At 36.9% G+C, this 21,720-nt stretch overlaps 1 protein-coding gene across 4 annotated transcripts; it reads left to right on the forward strand.

The window, feature by feature from the left end:
• The first annotated feature begins 9,584 nt into the window (after positions 1-9,584).
• Positions 9,585-21,165, forward strand: LOC142173266 (putative threonine aspartase). Of its 4 annotated transcripts, none has more exons than XM_075238290.1 (8): positions 9,695-9,738; positions 9,823-9,972; positions 10,062-10,251; positions 17,846-18,012; positions 19,143-19,306; positions 19,447-19,570; positions 19,677-19,781; positions 20,762-21,165. In XM_075238290.1, the coding sequence occupies exons 2-8, from the start codon at positions 9,970-9,972 to the stop codon at positions 20,849-20,851; spliced, it is 843 nt and encodes a 280-aa protein (XP_075094391.1). In that variant the 5' UTR covers positions 9,695-9,738; positions 9,823-9,969; the 3' UTR covers positions 20,852-21,165. The 4 variants fall into 4 exon arrangements, with proteins under 4 accessions (XP_075094393.1, XP_075094391.1, XP_075094392.1 ...); XM_075238291.1 differs by having other exon boundaries at positions 19,750-19,781; XM_075238292.1 differs by lacking the exon at positions 17,846-18,012 and having other exon boundaries at positions 9,585-9,738; positions 10,062-10,092.
• Positions 21,166-21,720: the final 555 nt, after the last annotated feature.

The following is a 21,720-nucleotide window of genomic DNA, read 5'->3' on the forward strand; positions in this document are numbered from 1 at the left end:
TGTCATCTTGGGTTTGGATTGTCTATCACCTTACCATGATATATTGGATTGTCATGCCAAGATGGTAACCCTAGCCATGCCGGGGTTACCTCGGTTAGAGTGGAAAGGAACTCTTGGTCATTCTGCCAGTAGTGTTATTTCTTATATGAAAGCTCGGCGTATGGTCGAGAAAGGGTGTCTAGCCTATTTGGCTTATATTCGCGATCCCAGTGCGGATGTTCCTTTTATAGACTCAGTACCAGTTGTTCGTGAATTTCCAGAAGTATTTCCTGTAGATTTGTCGGGGATACCACCCGACAGAGAATTGATTTCTGTATTGATTTAGCTCTGAGCACTCAGCCATTTCTATCCCACCATACCGTATGGCCCCGCTAGAGTTGAAAGAATTAAAGGAGCAGTTACATGACTTGCTTGATTAGGAATTCATTAGACCCAGTGTCTCGCCCTGGGGTGCACCAGTACTATTTGTAAAGAAAAAATATGGTCTAATGCGAATGTGTATAGATTATCGGCAGTTGAACAAGGCCACTATCAAAAAAAAATATTTGTTGCCAAGAGTTGATGACTTATTTGATCAGCTTCAGGGTGCCAAGGTATTTTCGAAGATCGATTTGAGGTCTGGTTACCATTAGTTGAAGATTAGGGCATCTGATGTCCCTAAGACAGCTTTTCGGACTCGATATAGGCATTATGAATTCCTAGTGATGTCATTTGGGTTGACAAATGCCCCGGCAGCATTTATGGATTTGATGAATCAGGTGTTCAAGCCCTATTTGGATTCTTTTGTGGTTGTATTCATTGATGATATCTTGATTTACTACAGCAGTCGAGAGGATCATGAGCAGCATCTTCGGAGTGTGCTTCAGACTTTGAAGAATAATCAGTTATATGCTAAATTTTCAAAATGTGAATTTTGGTTAGACTCAGTTGCCTTTTTAGGGCATGTTGTATCGACAGAAGGCATAAAGGTGGATCCTAAGAAGATTGAGGTTGTTCAGAATTGGCCTAGACCTACTTCAGTTACAGAGATCCGTAGTTTCTTGGGTTTGGCAGGTTATTATCATTGGTTAGTGGAAGGGTTTTCATCTATAGCAAGCCCATTAACCAGACTGACCCAGAAAGGTGTTCCATTCGGATGGTCATACGAGTGTGAGTTGAGCTTTCAAAAGCTCAAGATTGCTTTGACTACGGTACCGGTGTTGGTATTACCCACAGGTTCAGGATCTTATACAGTGTATTGTGATGCTTCTCGCATTGGGCTTGGTGCACTATTGATGCAAGATGGTAGGGTGATTGCATATGCGTCACGGCAGTTGAAAGTTCACGAGAAGAATTATCCTGTTCATGATTTAGAATTGACAGCCATTGCCCACGCACTGAAGATTTGGAGGCATTACCTCTACGGTGTCTCGTGTGAGGTATTTACTGATCATCATAGCCTTCAATATCTGTTCAAATAAAAAGATCTTAACTTGAGGCAGAGAAGATGGTTGGAGTTGTTGAAAGATTATGATATCACCATTTTGTATCACCCCGGAAAGGCCAATGTGGTAGCCGATGCTTTGAGTAGAAAGTCTGTGAGTATGGGCAGCCTTGCTTATATTCCGGTTGGTGAGAGACCGTTAGCTGTAGATGTCCAAACTTTGGCTAATAAGTTCGTGAGGTTAGATATTTTGGAACCCAGTTTAGCTTGCACAGTCACTCGGTCTTTTTTATATGAGTGCATCAGAAGGCGGCATTATGATGATGAAAATTTACTTATCCTCAAGGACACGGTGTGGCACGGTGATGCCAGACAGGTTGTTGTGGGGGAAGATGGAGTTTTGCGAATGCAGAGTAGTATTTGTGTGCCTAATGTGGATGGGCTTCGTGAATTAATTCTGGAAGAAGCCCACAGTTCCAGGTATTCTATTCATCCAAGTGCCGCCAAAATGTATCAAGATTTGCAGCAATATTATTGGTGGAGGATAATGAAGAAGGAAATAGTTGCATATGTAGCTCGGTGTCTGAATTGTCAGCAAGTTAAGTACGAGCATCAGAGACCTGGTGGTTTGCTTCAGAAGTTAGAAATTCCTGAGTGGAAGTGGGAGATAATCAGTATGGATTTTGTTGTTGGGCTCCCACGGACTCAGAGAAAATTTAACGCAATTTGGGTCATTGTGGACAGGTTGACCAAGTCAGCACATTGTATTCCGATGGCAGTTACCTATTCTTCAGAGCGGTTAGCTGAAATTTACATTCGTGAGATTGTCCGCCTTCACGGTGTGCCCATGTCTATTATTTCAGATCGAGGTACACAGTTTACCTCACACTTGTGGAGGGCTGTACAGCGTGAGTTAGGCACGCAGGTTGAGTTGAGTACATCATTTCATCCACAGACAGACGGACAGTTAGAGCGCACTATTCAGATATTAGAAGATATGCTATGCGCTTGTGTTATAGACTTTAGAGGTTCTTGGGATCAATTCTTACCACTTGCAGAGTTTGCTTATAATAATAGCTACCAGTCGAGCATTCATATGGCTCCATATGAGGCATTATACAGGAGGCGATGCCGATCGCCAGTTGGCTGGTTTGAACCGGGAGAGGCTCGGTTGTTGGGTACCGATTTGGTACAGGATGCCTTGGATAAGGTCAAAGTTATTCAAGATCGACTTCGCATAGCTCAGTCTAGGCAAAAGAGTTATGCCGACCGTAAAGTTTGTGATATTTCATTCATGGTTGGAGAAAGAATATTGCTCCGGGTTTCACCTATGAAAGGTGTAATAAGGTTGAGAAAGAAGGGCAAGTTGAGCCTTAGGTATATTGGACCCTTTGAAATTCTTGAAAGGGTGGGTGGAGTAGCCTACATGCTTGCATTACCACCTAGTTTATCAGCGGTTCATCCGGTGTTCCATGTGTCTATGCTCCAAAAATATCATGGTGATCCATCCCATGTGTTAGATTTCAGTTCAGTCCAATTGGACAAAGATTTGACTTATGAAGAGGAGCCAGTAGCTATTCTAGCTCGGCAAGTCCGACAGTTGAGGTCTAACAGTTACCCTTCAATTCGGGTGCAATGGAGAGGTCAGCCGACAGAAGCATCTACCTGGGAGTCTGAGTCGGACATGCGGAGTAAATATCCACACCTTTTCACCAGCTCAAGTGCTTTTTCTAACTCCGTTCGAGGACGAACGTTTGTTTTAGAGGTGGAGAATGTGATGACCCAAAAGGTTATCTTTAAATTTAATAATTATTTCTGTGATCTAAGACCTCGAAAAGCACTATTAATATTCATCGACTTGCGTGCACAGTCCGAATAATTTTCCGAAAAATTTTTATATGAAAAATTGATTAAAATGTAAAATAGAGCTTAAAACTCAACTAAGTTGACTTTGGTCAACATTTTGAGCAAACAAACTCAGATCAGTGTTTTGACAATCCGTTAGGTCCGTATCGTGATTTGGGACTTAGGCGTATGCCCGGAATTTAATTTGGAGGTCCCTAACTTGAAATATCGCCAATTGGCGAAAACAAGAAGCCTAAAGGCTTAAAGATTTTAAAGTTTGACCACAAATTGACTTTTATTGATATCGGGGTTGGATTCGAGTTTTGAAAATTTTCATAGGTTTGTTGTGTCATTTATGACTTGTCTGTCGAATTTGGTAAGAAACGGAGTTGATTTGACGTGATTCGGACGCTCGGTTGTGAAAATAGAAGTTTTAAAATTTTCTTAAAACTTTCATTTGATTTGGTGTCTGATTCGTAATTCTAGGTGTTAAATTGATATTTTGATCGTACGAGCGAGTTCGTATGAGGTTTTTGGACTTGTGTGCATGTTTGGTTTGGAGCCCCGAGGGCTCGAGTGAGTTTCAGATAGCATACGAACCATTTGAACTTTGAGAAAAATCTGGTTTTTAGCTTCTGCTGTCATCTGGTGCATTGTGCTTCGCGATCGCGAAGAGAAAAGTTGGACTGGCACATTTTGTGCTTCGTGTTCGCGACCGAGGGCACGAGTTTGCGAAGGGTCGAAGTGCAAAGCTTCGCGTTCGCGAAGAGGAAATGAGGCAGAAGCTGGGGCACTCAAATTTGTTCTTCGCGTTCGCATGAAATGGCTCGCGATCACGTAGGCCTACAGGGTTATGCTTCAAGATCGCAAAGAATTATCTGCGATTGAGAAGAGTTAAATGGACCAGGAAAAAATTGTTCTACGTGATCGCAAACATATTCCCGCGATCGCTGTGATGACCCAGAATGTCATCTTTAAATTTAATAATTAATTATGTATTCTAATACCTCGAAAAGTACTATTTATCATTCCTCGACTTACGTGCGTAATTCGTAAAATTTTATGAAAAGTTTTTATGTGAAAAATGGATTAAAATATGGATTAGAGCTTTAAAACTCAATTGAGTTGACTTTGGTCAACATTTTGAGCAAACGGACTCAGATCAGTATTTTGATAGTTTCGGTAGGTCCATATCGTGATTTGGGATTTGGGCGTATGCCCGGAATCAAATTCTGAGGTCTGTAGCCCGAGATATGGAATTTTGATGAAAAATTAAAATGTTTAAGTTCAAATTGTGACCGGATGTCTAACTATGTGAAAATGACCCCATAATAGAATTTTGATGATTCCAACAGCTCTGTATGGTGATTTTGGACTTAGAAGCGTGTTCAGAATTTTATTTGGTAGTCCGTAGTTAAATTAGGCTTGAAATGGCTAAAAATAAGAATTTAAGTTTGGAAGTTTGACCGAGGAGTTGACTTTTTGATACCGGAGTCGAAATCCAGTTCCGAAAATTTTCATAGCTCCGTTATGTCATTTATGACTGGTGTGTAAAATTTGAGGTCAATCGGAGTTGATTTGATAGGTTTCGACATCAAATGTAGGAGTTGGAAATTTTAAGTTTCATTAAGCTTGAATGGGAGCATAATTCGTGGTTTTAGCGTCGTTTTATGTGATTTGAGGTTTCAAATAAGTTCGTATGATATTTTAGGACTTGTTGGTATATTTAGTTGAGGTCCCGAGGGTCTCGGGTGAGTTTGAGATGGTTAACGGATCAAAAGTTGGACTTAAAACAGTTGCTGCAATTTTTCCTTTATGCTGGAAATTCTGGCCCAAAATCGAGGCCCAAGATCGAGGCCAAAAATCGAGCTCCCAAAAATCGAGCTCCCAAGATCGAGGCCGAGGATCGAGGCCGAGGATCGAAACCGAGGATCGAAGCCGAGGATCGAGGGCTGCCTGGGCAGAATTATAAAAGAGGGCATTCGTCCCATTCGCCATTTTTAACAAATTGGAGCTTGAGCATAGGTGATTTTTGATAGATTTTCAAGGAAAAGACATTAGGGTAAGTGATTCTAACTTGGATTTGGTCTATAACATAAATATATCATTGTTCTCATCATTTAATTAGTGTTTTGAGATTGAAATTTGGGAAATTTTTAGAAATCTCATAGAAACGAATTTTTGAGATTTCGGTATCGATTCGGAGTCGGATTTGAGTGAAACTGGTATGGCCGGACTCGTAATTTAATGGGTTATCGAATTTCGTAACTTTCGTCGGATTCCGATACGTGGGCCCTACAGACGAATTTTTAATTAATTTCGGGATTTTTATTAAAAATGTAGTATTTTCTTATAGAATTGATTTCTATAATTTTTAGTGATTGTATCGAATTATTTTGACTAGATTCGAGTCAGACATAGTTGAATAATCCTGAAAAAGGCTTTCTAGTGGATTAAATTGGAGCAAGACGAGGTAAGTATCTTGTCTAATCTTGTGAGGGAGAAATTTACCCCATAGGTGATTAAATTAAATAATTGTTACTAATTACGGGGGCTACGTACGCATGAGGTGACGAGAGTCCGTGCGTAGCTACTATTAATGCTAAAGTTCTGGTAGTTTAGGACTTAAATCATGAATTACTTGTGTAAATTATATTCTTTATTAATTAAAATATTTGATGTATATACTATGAATTGTTATGAAAGGTAAAAAAATATAAAATTTTCATATGCTTAATTTTTGTTTAGATTAATTAATTGTTGAAATAAATTGTTATCCTCTCGAATAAATTTTACAATAAATACTCTTATTCCAGAGGTACATAAGAAAATGTCCTCCTTTCTTGTGGATCGGGCCGAACGCCTCGACATGATAGATACATCTATGGATCGTGCCGCACGTCTCTCGGCAGTGTACACGACACTCTGGATCGGGCCGTACGATCTCGGCAGAAATCGTGCTTAATAATAATAATAATTACACGATACTTTGACAAATTCATTGAAATTGAATTGCAGCTTGTAAAGCTATTTGATAAATTGGAAATTCATTGAAATTGAATTGCAGCTTGTAAAGCTATTTGATAAATTGGAATTTTTATTGAAATTGAAGGATTTAATATATATATATATATATATATATATTGAGAATTGTTGCATTTTGAAGGAATTTAATTATTTCTGCTGGTTAAATAAATTATTGTTATATTCTGTGAATCATGCTGATTTAAATATTCTAGTTTTATTTTAATTATTATTATTGACCCATAGTGAGTGTCAAAGTCGACCATCTCGTCTCTACCACTTCGAGATTAGGCTTGATACTTACTGGGTACACGTTGTTTACGTACTCATACTACACTTGCTGTACTTTTTGTGCAGGATCTGAGACAGGTACTAGTGGAGGACCTATCATCACATATCCACGTCATCGCGAGGCATAGTGGTGAGCTGCCTTTCTGAGCTGTTCTACAGCTACCAGTGTCTCTTCTTATATTTACATTCTGTCTATTTCATTTCAGATAGTATTTAGAGTTTTGTATAATCTACTAGATGCTCATGCACTTGTGACACCGGGTCTTGGCACACACATTTATAGAATTTGGTATTTTATTATTTTCTTGGATTAAAAATTTAATCAATATACGTTTGATTTATCAGTTGGCTTGCCTAGCTGTAGTGTTGGGCGCCATCACGACCTATAGGTGAAATTGGGTCGTGACAATCGCGATGAGTAAAATCTGGGCAAACAGAACTTAAGTTCGCGAAATGGGATTTCGACCTATTTTCCACCATTTTTGATTTTGAGCTCAGGTAAGACGATTTTTGGACGATTTTTACGGAAAAGCATTAGGATAAGTGTTCCTTATCCTATATTGATTATATTTCATTATTTCATACTCATTTACATCATGAATTCGTGAATTTGTGGAAGAAAAATAAGATTTTTATAAAATCTTCCAAAAATGTAAAATAAAGATTTGAAAGTCAATCTGATGTCGAAATTCGATAATTTTTGTATGGTTGAACTCGTATTGGAACGGGTGTTCGGATTTCATGAGTTTTTCCGGGATTCGAGATGTGGGTCCCACTGTTGATTTTTAAAATGAATTTCGGATTTTTATCCGAAAAATTTATAAATTCATATGGAATTAATTCCTATGATTTGTATTGAGTATATTGAATTGTTTATGACTAGATTTGAGGATTTCAGACACGAATTCGTGAGGCAAAGCTTTATTGGATTCTTGAAATTTGGTTGCAAAGCGAGGTAAGTGTCGTGGTTAACCTTGACTTGAGGGAATAGAACCCCTGAATTATTTGCTATATGAATTTCATGTGCAACGATGTATAGGCAAGGTGACGAGTGCCTATACTTTGTCAATTTAATTATTTGCTTAATTATTTAAACATCTTAAATTGTTTAATACATAAATTAATTGTTATAATAATTGTTTCTCTCATATTTCTTGTCAAATATTAATTTTTGAATTTCTGCAATTATTGTTACATGTTTATTTTATTTATGTGTCTTAATTACTACTTGACCTTTAACATATTAAATATTAAACTGCCTCTTTTCTCCCTGATTTTCACAATTAATTGATAATTATCATTGTTGGTTTCATAAATAAATTATAATTATTGTATGCCTTGATACTTAATAGTTTCTTATTGAACGTGGTATTTATTGGAGTATTTCTATTACATTTAATAGTTTATATATATATATATATATATATATATATATATATATATATATATATATATCGGGTTGCACGCCGCAACAGATTTATTTAAAGTTTATATGGGGGAACGGGTTGCACGCCGCAACAGACTTATTTAAAAGTCTATATTCGGGGATCGGGTTGCACGCCGCAACACACTTGTATAAAGTTTATATTGCGGGAACGGTTTGCACGCCGCAATGGAAACAAGTTGAGGGATTGTGATTGCTGAGTTGATTTCAATCATTAATATTATTTACTGGTCTTACTAATATTTTCGTTATTATTATTGTTGTTATTACTACTATTGCGTACAGGTAATGTAAGTGACCCGTCTTAGCCTCGTCACTACTTCGCCGGGGGTTAGGCTCGGCACTTACCAGTACATAGAGTCGGTTGTACTGATACTACACTCTGTACTTCTTGTGCAGATTTCAGAGTTGGTTACAGAGGCGTACTGCAGATTTGCCCGGATACAACTACCAGTGGAGACTTGAGGTATAACTGTACAGCGTCCGCAGTTCTGAAGTCCCCTTCTATATTATCTCAGGTGTGTATTATATTTCAAACAGCTTGAATTTTATTCAGACCTTTATTTGTATTATTCTAGAAGCTCGTGCACCTATAACTCCAGTTCTGGGATAGTATTTAGATATCACGATTATTATGGAATACTCACTTTATTTCAAACTTTATTTCCACATTTATTTTCTTGTTATTAATTAATTTAAATTTTTGTTAAAAATGGCTAATTATATTTTAACGTTGGAAATGTTAGACGTCATCACGATCCCTAAGGTGAAAAATTTTGGGCCGTGACAAAAAAACCACCAAAAAAATCAATTATTGTGGACCGGATAGAGTATTATTTATGCTTATAACTAGAGAAGTGTCGAAAGTTGTTTTTGTTTGTTTTTTTGGTGGTGTTCTTTTACTACTATGCTTAATGGTGTAGGAAAGCATGACTCATGTGTTTATTATGAAAACATATAGATTTGTTCATTATATATGTTTTACTATATAGATATTTTTAGCTGTTCAATGAAGCAGTTCTTTTGAATATATATTTCTTTTAATTTAATCTCTTATTACATATTGTACCTATCAAAAAAAAACTTCATAACTTCATACAACATCATCATTATGTTTTCAACTGTCAAAGTTTTTCGAGTAAGTTTACCATTCATTATTGAGCTTGTATTGTTTTTCTTTACAATTTGTTATGCGCACTCATTTTAATGTAATTTTGTGCCACTTTAAAAAGTTTCTACTTAACTTGGTTAGTATACACTAAGAACTAGTATATATATATATATATATATATAAAGAACATTATGGTTAGAAACGCCGACTTATGGGCTTAGCAGAAGAATAAGGAAGGGAGGGTCTGGGTGGGTGGGGTTATTGTTTTTCTTTTTTTTTTTCCTCTTAAAAATAGTTTTTGTTTTTGTTTTTTTCCTTATAATTCATTTTATTAATTATTATTTTGGACCCAAATACCAAATGTCATCAGTTAATTCGTCAATTTGCCACATCATTGACGAGTGTATTACACTCTCTCTAGTTTTTTGCTGGTTATCAAAAAAGTGTCTAATTGGTTCAAATTTTGAGTAGATAAGGTGTCTAAAACGAAAACCCGGATAAGTTTAGGGGGTTGTGCATGATTTTAATTGGTTTGGCTTTCTTCAAACCACAACTAAAGCTATTCTAAATGACAGAAGAAATCAGAGGCCGAGCCACAAAGTACTGAATTTCTTCTTTTAGCATTTGCAAATACAATTATTTTATTTGTTTTTACTCTGTACCTATAATTAATTTATGGTGCAGGTATGCAGTAGTTACAGGGGCAAACAAAGGGATTGGATTCGCAATATGCAGGCAGCTTGCTTCCCAGGGAGTAGTTGTGGTTTTGACTGCTAGAAATGAGAAGAGAGGGGTTGAAGCTCTAGAGAAGCTCAAAGGGTTACACAATCAATGGTGATCTCTTTGATAACTTTTTAGTCATTTTATGTTACATATACATATATTCAAAGAAATAGTAACAAATTGGAGTAATAATTATGCAGGAAGAGGGTGGTATTAAGAAATCAATTGCAGGTATTGAGCGTATTGTTACAGATTATGAGTTGACAAATCAATGCCTAGAGACAAACTTCTATGGTGCAAAAAGAATGATTGAAGCATTTATTCCCCTCCTTCAGCTCTCTAATTCCCCAAGAATTGTTAGTGTCGCTTCTTTCTTGGGGAAGTTAAAAGGTAATGAAATCATAACTGTATATATCATAATATGTGTACCCTCTAAATTATGTTGAGGTTAACTTCTATATACCGATAGTAGAACGGGCAAATGAGTTGTTTGGTTTGTATTTGGGCACTGACTCATTAAATGAGTCATTGTCCAATTCTGCCTAAAGTTCACTTTGGTTAAGATGGACCGGTCACGATGGTTGTAACCCAACTCGCCCATATTGATGCAAATCTTTGCAATAACCTCAACTTTTAAATAAACATTATAAAATATTCTCACATATATAACAACAACAACAACAACCCAATATAATTCCACTAGTGGGGTCTGGGGAGAGTAATGTGTACGCAGACCTTACCCCTACCCTGGGGTAGAGAGGTTGTTTCCGATAGACCCTCGGCTCCCTCCCTCCAAGAACTCCCCAACCTTGCTCTTGGGGTGATTCGAACTCACAACCTCTTGGTTGGAAGTGGAGGGTACTTACCACTAGAGCAATCCACTCTTGTCCTCACATATATAACAATATTTTTTATTTATTTTTTTCGTAAATATCATTCTGCAATGGTTTATGATGATGAATTTTTTTTTCTTTTTTTCCTGTTGATTCTTGTCTTATGTTTTGAAATAAATGTCAACTCATGCCTAATAGTAAAAGTAATAAATCGTGGGCTAATTTGGGCTACTGAAAATAAATGGGCTTAGTTGGGTTGTGCCCAAACTTAGCCCATCATTAAAGTAGCTCATGCTCAACCCACTAAAACCTGACGGGTTGGACGGGTCAAATGGGTTTGGGTTACTTTTGCCGCCTCTACTCCAAACCGTTTTCTGCTATTCTACAGCTATTGTGTAACGAATGGGCTATAGGAATGCTAAGTGATGCTAAAAGCCTGACAGAAGAAAGGGTGGATGAAGTGTTGAATGAATTTCTTAAAGATTTTAGAGAGAAATCAATAGAAGCCAAAGGATGGCCAACTTACTTCTCAGCTTATAAAGTCTCGAAAGCATCCCTAATTGCTTACACAAGGGTTTTAGCTACGAAATATCCGAATTTTCGGATAAATTGTGTATGTCCTGGCTTTTGCAAAACAGATATGAACTGCAATACTGGGAGCTTAACTGCTGAAGAAGGTGCTGAAAGCTTGGTGAAGCTTGCCTTGTTGCCAAATGATGGACCCTCTGGTCTCTTCTTTTATAGAAAGGAAGTCACCTCTTTTTGAGCATTGCCTAATCCAACTATTGGTTTGGCGGGTTCGACGAAACTCAATATTTTGGCGTCTGACTCTTATACATGTACCGAAAACATGTATAGATAAAGTTAGACATAAGTTGCAATGTTTGAATTAAAAATAATGTCCATATTTTTGTATGTACCACTACTTTTTAAATTAAAGGATGCATTCCGCCTTCCTTATTTATTATTTTGTCAATTTTTTTGCATATGGCTCTTCAGTCTTTAATCGTATGTCTTAATATACTCTACTTGTACCCCCGCATACGATCTGAACTCATAATTTTTGGTGAATTTTAATAAATATAGATTTGAACTAAAAAGTTTTAATGTACTCGTCAAGTTCTAAACTCTGATTAACCTGGGATACGCCATCAGTTTTGAGTTTTTATTTTTTTGTATTTGGGGATTTCCATCAAATGAGTTTTGGGATGGTCCCAGTGTTCTCGTTCTCACAACGTGGGCTATAGATTCAACTAGAGATAATGCATACTTTGTTCTTTCCATAAAAGTTAAGAGCTGAGAGACTACTTTTAAGATATCTTTCATGACATGGAGTTAATTTGTTGAAATTGTCAAAAGTCCCATATCGGTGGATGACAATTTTGAATGGGAATTTCACTCTATAAAAGGAGGCTTAATGTTTAGGATTTAAACACACCTTTCATTTGCTTTTTTATCTTTTTAAGACATTTGTATCTTCTCTCTTTAGTATTATTTCACTTGTAATTTTAGAGTGGAATAAAATATTGATTGTGTCCAAGGAAGTAGGCATAATTGGCCGAACCTCGTAAATTCTGGTGTTCTTTTATTGTTGTCTTATTGTCTTGTTTATTATTTAGTGGTTGTCATAATTTTTGGTATAGTAGTTGTGACTCATTCACACTATATACATTTGGCTTCCGCAACAATTGGTATCAGAGCCAAGGTACTGTTTAAGTATGCTCTGTGGTTGCAGCATAGTCTGATCTTCCACATCAGAAAAGATCTATCTTGGTAACTGAGTCAAGGTTCTGTCTGAGTATGCTCTGTGGTTGCAGCTTAGTCTGATCTTCCACACCAGAAAGGAAATAATCTTGATTTGTGTCGTCAGCTACTAAATAATATTTGTGTCAAAATGGAAGACAATAAACTAGAAGAATCTACATCAAGTGTCAATAATACGCCATCGTTGGCATCTTCGCTTATGACAAGAATTGTGTCGAATGCGAAATTTACGGTAGAAATTTTTAACGGGTCAGGACATTTTGGGATGTGGCAAGGCGAGGTTCTAGATGTTCTTTTTTAACAAGGGCTAGATCTTGTCATTGAAGAAAAGAAGCCAGATGTTATTGGAGAAGAAGATTGGAAAATTATCAATCGTGTTGCTTGCGGTACCATTCGATCCTACCTTGCTAGAGAGCAGAAATATCCATACACAAAGGAAGCTTCTGCAAGTAAATTATGGAAAGCACTGGAGGATAAATTTTTGAAGAAAAACAGTCAAAATAAATTGTACATGAAGAAGAGACTTTTTCGCTTCACCTATGTTCTTGGTACGACAATGAATGAACATATCACCAGTTTCAATAAGTTGGTCACAGATTTGCAAAATATGGATGCAACTTTTGATGATGGTGACTTGGCCTTGATGTTGTTGGGGTCACTTCCTAATGAGTACGAGCACCTTGAAACTACTCTACTCCATGGAAATGACAAAATTTCTCTCAGAAAAGTCTGCTCGGCTTTGTACAGCTATGAATAAAGAAAGGGAGAAAAACAGAAGGGCGGAGAAGGAGAAGCACTAATTGTGAGGGGTCGTTTTCAAAATCAAACGAGGACTAAGAAGGGAAGATCCAAGTCGAGATCTAGACCCAGCAAAGATGAATGTGCCTTTTGTCGAGAAAAGGGGCACTGGAAGAAAGATTGTCCGAAGTTGAAGAATAAGGCCAGACATAACAATGGAAAGGCCATTATGGATTCAAATGTAGCTGATTGTGATGATTCAGACTTCTCATTAGTTATAACAGAGTTATCAACATCATCAGACATATGGTTGATGGACTCAGCTTGTATCTATCATATGTGTCCCAAAGAGGACTGGTTCGTGAATTTTCAAGGAGAATATGGAGTCATCCACACAACGGATAACAGCCCTTTTACCTCATATTGCATTGGTTCAATAAGATTAAGAAGCCATGATGGAATGATCAGAACATTAACAGATGTTCGATATGTACCGGGTTTGAAGAAGAATCTCATCTTTGTGGGAGCCCTAGAATCAAAAAGGTTCAAAATCATTGCAGAAAATGGAGTGATGAGAATATGCTCCGGTGCACTAGTGGTAATGAAGGCCAATCGGAAGAACAATAACATGTACCGCTATCGTGGTAGTACAGTTATTGGGATAGCAACAGTGACATCCAGTGATGACAAAGAGGCAGAAGCAACCAGGCTATGGCACATGCGCTTGGGACATGCTGGAGGGAAATCCTTGAAAGCTCTATCTAATCAAAGATTTTTAAAAGGCGTAAAGACTTGCAACTTGGAGTTTTGCGAGCATTGTGTCAAAGGGAAACAGACAAGGGTTAAATTTGGTACAGCGATCCATAATACTAAAGGCATTTTGGATTATGTACACTCTGATGTTTGGGGTTCTTCTAAAACACCTTCATTGGGTGGGAAGCACTATTTTGTAACCTTTGTTGATGATTTTTCCCGAAGAGTGTGGGTGTATACAATGAAGAGGAAAGATGAAGTGTTGGGAATTTTTCTCAAATGGAAGACGATGGTGGAGAATCAAACAGGCAGGAGGATCAAGTGTATTCGCACAGACAATGGAGGTGAATACAAAAATGATCATTTCAATAAGGTCTGTGAAAATGATGGCATCGTCCGACACTTCACTGTCAGACATACACCACAACAGAATGGAGTGGCAGAACGTATGAACCGGACTTTACTGGAGAAGGTACGGTGTATGTTGTCCAATGCTGGCTTGGGCAAAGAATTTTGGGCTGAGGCAATTACATATTCATGCCACCTAATTAATCGTCTACCATCTGCTGCTATTGATGGCAAGACACCATTTGAAAAATGGTATGGAAAACCTGCTGTAGATTATGACTTTTTGCACGTGTTTGGCTCAATTGCATACTATTATGTGAAAGAGTCAAAATTGGATCCGAGAGCAAAGAAAGCTATATTTATGGGGATTACTTCTGGAGTCAAAGGATACCGCTTATGGTGTCCAGAGACAAGGAATATTATATTCAGCAGAGATATTACCTTTGATGAATCTGCCATAACAGATAAGGTGATAGTTGAAGATGTCAAACAAACTGGTGGTGCATCAAAGGGAGTTTGAGGGAAAATTTATTTTTCCTACACAAGAAGCAGAGGAGGAAACTCATGAAGATTACCCTCTGGAAGAAGAGCCAGTAGAGAGGGAGATTCCAACTTAGGAATCTCGACAACAACTTGAATCAATAGCAACCAGCAGGCCAAAAAGGACAATAACGAAACCTGTTCGTCTCATAGAGACGGTTGCTTGCGCAACCTCAATTGTAGCTGATGGTATTCCTACCACTTATAAAGACGCAATCCAAAGTTCAGAAGAAGATAAGTGGAGGATTGCCATGAATGAAGAAATGCAGTCCCTTCATCAGAATCATACATGGAAATTGGCCAATCTCCCGAAGGGAAAGAAAACAATTGGGTGCAAATGGGTATTTGCAAAGAAAGAAGAATTTCCTAACCAAGAAGATGTTCGCTACAAAGCAAGATTGATGGCCAAAGGATATGCTCAGAAGGAGGGAATTGATTACAATGAAGTATTTTTTCCAGTTTTAAAACATTCCTCCATTAGAATTATGTTGGCTTTGGTAGCACAGTTGGATTTGGAACTAGTTCAGATGGATGTAAAAACTGCATTTTTACATGGAAACTTGGAGGAGAAAATCTACATGAATCAGCCAGAAGGATTCAAAGTTGCTGGAAAAGAAAATATGGTATGCAAACTTAAAAAATCGTTGTACGGATTGAAACAATCTTCTAGACAATGGTACAAGTGATTTGACAAGTTTATATTGCGGCAAGGGTACAAGAGAAGCAAATACGATCATTGTGTGTATTTGCGCAAACTTAATGATGGTTCCTTTGTATATCTTCTCATATATATTGATGATATGTTGATAACTTCCAAGAATTCGGAAGAAATTGATAAGTTGAAGATTCAACTGAAGGAGGAGTTCGAGATGAAGGATCTGGGTGAGGCAAAGAAAATTCTTGTCATGGAGATAATAAGAGATAGACGTTCAAAGAAACTCTGTTTATCTCAGAAAGAATATTTGAAGAGAGTACTACAGCGTTTTGGCATAGATAAGAAGACTAAGCCAATTAGTACGCCACTTGCTCCCCATTTTAAGCTAAGTACTACTATGTCGCCAAAGAATGAAACTGAACAGGAGTATATGTCAAGGGTACCATACGCAAATGCTGTTGGTAGCTTGATGTATGCAATGGTTTGTACGAGATCTGACATATCACAAGCCGTTGGAGTTATTAGCAGATATATGCATAATCCAGGAAAGGAGCATTGGCAAGCTGTGAAATGGATTCTACGGTATATTCATAGTACTGTAGATGTTGGGTTAGTTTTTGAGCAGGAAGGCAATCGGTCTGTAGTTGGATATTGTGACTCAGATTTTGCGGGTGATCTGGACAAACGAAGGTCAACTACTGGTTATGTGTTTACTTTTGCAAAGGCACCAGTTAGTTAGAAGTCTACTTTACAGTCAACAGTTGCTTTGTCTACAACAGAGGCAGAGTACATGGCTATTACAAAGGCTGTAAAGGAGGTAATTTGGCTTCAGGGGTTGCTAAAGGAGCGTGGTATTGAACAAAAAAATATTACAATTTTTTGTGATAGTCAAAGTGCTATTCAATTAGCGAAGAACCAAGTTTATCATGCAAGGACGAAGCACATTGATGTTCGGTATCATTTCCTACGAGAAATCATAGAAGAATGTGGAGTCACGATGAAGAAAATTCATACTACGGAGAACCCTGCTGATATGCTGACAAAAGTGGTGACTGCGATCAAGTTTCAACATTGTTTGGATTTGATCAACATTATTACACTAAAGATTGAAGATGAAGACACAACCAAAATTTGTTATTGAGAGAAAATTGAAGATGTGGAATTTTGCCAAGGTGAAGATTTGTTGAAATTGTCAAAAGTCCCACATCAGTGGAATTTTGAATGGAAATTTCACCCTATAAAAGGAGGCCTAATGTTTAGGATTTAAACACACATCTCATTTGCATTTTTATCTTCTTAAGGCATTTGTATCTTTTCTCTTTAGTATTATTTCACTTATAATTTTGGAGTGGAATAAAATATTGATTGTGTCCGAGGAAGTAGGCATAATTGGCTGAACCTCGTAAATTCTGGTGTTCTTTTATTGTTGTCTTATTGTCTTGTTTATTATTTAGTGGTTGTCATAATTTTTGGTATAATAGTTGTGACTCATTCACACTATATACATTTGGTTTCCGCAACATAATTCATAAGAAAGTACCCACAGATGACATAATTTCTAGATTTGGAATTACAGGGCCACCTAGGTGTTGTTGCTGCAAAGTCTTAAAGTACTATTTTTGTTTTTTTTTTTAACTTTATAATACAATTAATTTGTTCTATAAGTAAGTCCACAATGTAAATTAAAAAATTATAATATTTAAAGTAAAAAAGAAGAAGACAAAAGTTGATAATTTAGAGGGTAAAATGAGTATTTGGCAATCAAAAGTTTGAAAAATCTAGTTGAGTGATCTTTTGATTGCTATCGGCATAATTAAATGACTTTTCTGTTACAAACGAAAGAAAAATGACTTTAGTAGATAATTTCAAGTAGTTGGGTGACCATTTGAGTAATACACTCTATAATATCACATTCCAAAAAAAAAAAAAAAAATAATGGACGAGCCACAAAATAGATAAAGGAAATAAGAAAAGCTAGTACATTTAAGTAATTATATATGCTAGTTATAAAGAAAAAGACGGGAAAATATCATAAAGTAAGGAAAGTATATATGAGATCACGATCCTTCTCCACATATCCCATCCAATCAACAACTTCCACGTAAAACCCTAAAAGAAATAAGGAAATAAATCATGCATTGAAAAATACGCTATATATTCAATTCCACGCCCCAGATAGCTATAAATATAGAGTACCTCAAAACTCAACCATCAATTCATAGCTAGTAACTGTATCCGTTGTTGATCGATCATCAGTAACAACGTACGTACTAGGGTTTTCGCCAGTCTACTATTTCTTTCTTACTCATATATTCGTCAGATAACAATATATCGGAGGGTAGTGTGTACGCAGATACTCCAGAAGTGGATAACCAATCAAGAGGAAATGGAGCGAGAAATCCGATCTCAATGCTTGGTGCATTAGACGAAGACTTTATTTCTGACACAGTTGGAGTTATCTGTGTCGATACAGAAGGACATATAGCTTGTGGGTCCTCAAGTGGTGGTATAGCTTTGAAGGTGATATTCTGAAAATGCTCGAACATTTTCAATTATACATGTGAGCAATTCACGCTCTTGTCCCAAACCATCTTTTGATCAGGTGGTCAACTCTCTGTCTGTGTGGCTTGGTGGAGGGGGTGTAGGATCTTATGATTGATCTTGTCATCTTGCTGTATCGGTAGTAGTTTCTTCATCTGGGGACAGTGTTCAGAATTTGTTTTACTTTTTGTGAAAGGGAGAAGTGTGAATACTGTCACTATGCAGTTGAAAGGTTGTAATTGAATACAATGATATTTCTGGAATAGAATGGTTAGGTTAAAAATTGTATTGGCCCGTGTAATAGATAAATTTGCTCACGAAGTATTTGTCTCAACAAGATAAATATTTTCAACATCCGGGGCAACTTCTTTCTTTCTCCTTGTCCATCTCATTCCGCCTCTCCGTAGCTTTTATATGAGCTGCTGGGAACTCTTTTATAATTTAAAACGGACAACTAGTACTTGCACTGTTTAGCAAGGGCCAAACATTCATATAGGACTTGAGTAGTGTGTGCAGGAACAGCCGTTTGTTCCTCAAGATCCTTTGCTGTTTATCTATGTTTTCTCCTCTTCAAGGGGTGTATCTCTATAGCAACAGATGGTGATGGCGCGCACCAGCCATGGGATTTAGTTGGATAGTTGAAAAGCATTGTGTAGCTCAGTGTTTTGGTGGTTTTGAATATGTTCCTTATGATTTAAATCGAACAATTCATTCCCGTCATGCTTTACCTTTTTTATGCTTGGAAATGATTGTCATCCTACTACTTTCCCCTCCTCTATAATTCCTAAGTTCCTTTTTTTTCTTAACTTTTTACTTTGTTTCTGATTAACTGATTTGGAAGGCTTATTAGGGAAGTATTTTTTTAAGCAACCACCATGCTTGCAAAAGTGTCTTAACATTGTAGTATATTTTCGAACAGCTAACAGGAATATCTCCGTCTTCTTTGACCGTTGGATCTTATTTTCTTCAGTTTTTATTACCAAAGTTTTCATTTAATTCAAGTTTTTTTGTATGTCCAAGGCCAGTAGCCCATTTTGTTCCTACTCTGAAATTCTGTGGCAGATAAATTCATTGGATTACTGTTCTTACTTCCCTGGAGCTTATAACAGGTTGGTGGACGTGTGGGTCTAGCGGCAATGTATGGTTCTGGTTGTTGGGCGTCTTCAAAGGGACCTTTCGGCGCTCCTTTTATAGTTGGATGTTGTGTCAGTGGTTCTGGAGAGCACCTAATGAGAGGATTTGCTGCTCGGGAATGCTGTGTTTCGTCAGCACTGTGTGTTTGACACTGCTACTTCTGTTTTTCTCTATCTATTTCCCCTACTGAGAGCGATCCAGCAATAAGTTTGAGTTATGTTTTTTCCAGAAACCATTAAAGAATTATTAACCTGAAATCCGATCTGATTTATTGCGCAGGTCTCAAGCTGGGCCATCTTCTGCCTGTAAAAAAGTTTTACACTCTGTTGTTCAGGAGAATAGTCAGTGTGGCACTGAAAGTAGTGCTGGCTTCCTGCTAGTTCAAGCAGAATCTCCTAGAATGGTAACACCATTCTCAAGATTTTGTTATCTTTTTTTTTTTTCTGTTCTACCCTTGTTAAATCTAGGAACCTATCATTCCAATACCCTTAGCTATTAATTTTCCATAGATTGCGGGTGGTTTGGCTAAGATGGATGCTGTTGAGATTGCAGCTGTTTATTCATCGTCTTCTTTTGGAATAGGTTATTTTGGCAGCTCAATGGAGAGGCCCAAGGTATATTTTCATATTTTGTGTATTATATTTGGTGGTACTTATTTACTATTGAAACTAATGGTCAAGAATCAGTAGTTGAACATTTTGTGTTCTCTCTTCTTGTTCCTCTTCTTATTTTTCTTTGTTCAACTATAGAGAAATAAGTTAATTATGGTTTTAGAAGAGTGTGATTACCCTAAATATAGTTTGGCGTTCTTCTTCTTCTTTGTTCATCTCTAAAAGTTAGACGCATGTGTAAAAGACCAACTAAGAAATTTGTACCCAAGTTTAGGACAGAAAACTGTAGTACACAACAACAACATACCCAGTATTATCCCACACCGTGGGGTCTGGGGAGGGTAGTGTGTACGCAGACCTTACCCCTACCTTATGAGGATAGAAGAGAGGCTGTTTCCAATAGACTCTCGGCAACATAATTAAAAATATTTGAACAGCATATTTCTACTTTTATAAGTCAAGATTTGTAATTGATTCAAGGTAAACTACTTTCTAAAGAGAAGAAAACAAATATGTTCATTATCCACCGAGTTTCGAAGGCTGCGGTTGGTCCAAAGGATCGGCCCCAGACGGATTTCTCGGTCTATCAAAAAAAAAAAAAAAAAAAAATATGTTACCATTTCAAAAAGAAAAAAGAGAAGAAAACAAATAGAAGTTGATATGGAACATACCCTGTCTAGTTTCAACACTTCCTGGAGTCATGGTAGCTTTTGCTTTGTCAAAGTGCAGTAGTATCAAGTTTAGCAGCTAACATTTGAGCCTGATCAACAGGACAGATAGACTTATGCGTTCTAAAGAATTGGTACAATTTGTTTACTAAAGGGGCCATATTCCATGCTTATGACTAACTAAAATTCATCTGATGAAGAGAACCTTTCATTTATATGTATCTCATGTACTTCCAAGCATCACTCAGCGAACTTAGAGGAATCTTCGATGGTACATTGGTGTCCTTTTCATTTTGATTAAACCATGTTGTACAGGTTTCAGTGCTTAGGAGTACAAAGAAGCATGGTAAAACAGCAATAGGTGAGTTTGCAGCACGAGTCAGTCTTGCAGCCAAGAAAATGTAGGGTTGCAGCCGGAAAACAGTAAATGGCGACCTTCCTCTTCAATGGCATCATCATGTGGACATGCTATCGTATAATCTGAATCGCGAGGAGGACTAAAGTGCATTTTCCTTAATGTTGGGGAATTTATTTCATCTGGAGTTTTTTTGCATAAAATGTCGGGGAATTTGATTTGTATACTCTCAAAACCACATTTTAGACAGATAACCAAAGATGTAATTTACTTAAATTGCACTAGCTAGCTCCCTGAAATCCATTTATATGGATCTAATACACTTCTAAGCATCATTGAAGTTCGAGGAATCTTTGATTGTAAAGGTGTCCTTTTCATTTTGATTAAAACATGTTGTAAAGGTTTCAGTGCTCAGGAGTACAAAGCAGCATGGTAAAAGGGATAATAATATAATCGTATCATCACCAAAAAAGAATAACTTATTTTTGATATTAATATTACAAAACCATATTTTGCGAACTGACGTCGCCGTATTATTTAGACTTGTGAACTGTTGTTCTTTTCCTAGGAATTACTAGGGGTGTACAAAGAAAATCGATAAACTGCATCAAACCAATAATTCGAGTCAAACCGGAAAAAAAATCCGATGTGATTTGGTTTGGTATTGAAAAATAAAACTCGACCATAATTGGTTTGGTTTGGTTTTAATTAAAAAAAGTCAAATCGAAACCAAACCAACCCGATAACACATTTATATAATTTTTAAAAATATTTTATACATATAAATATTTATTATAATGTAATTTATAAATATTTCTTAAACTTTTTCATAATTTTATCTTTTAACGTATTATTTCAAGTTTAGACTTAACATTCTTGAATGGTAAATAAATTTTATAGCCCATAAATATAGTAACTC

The sequence above is a fragment of the Nicotiana tabacum genome, chromosome 19 (assembly GCF_000715075.1).
Source record: "Nicotiana tabacum cultivar K326 chromosome 19, ASM71507v2, whole genome shotgun sequence".
In the NCBI taxonomy this organism is placed as follows: domain Eukaryota; kingdom Viridiplantae; phylum Streptophyta; class Magnoliopsida; order Solanales; family Solanaceae; genus Nicotiana; species Nicotiana tabacum.

Coding starts and splice junctions, on each gene's coding strand:
- LOC142173266 (XM_075238290.1), top strand. Junction 18,013..19,142: donor GTGGTGGTATAGCTTTGAAG/GTGATATTCTGA, acceptor AGCTTATAACAG/GTTGGTGGACGTGTGGGTCT. Junction 19,782..20,761: donor GCTCAATGGAGAGGCCCAAG/GTATATTTTCAT, acceptor CATGTTGTACAG/GTTTCAGTGCTTAGGAGTAC.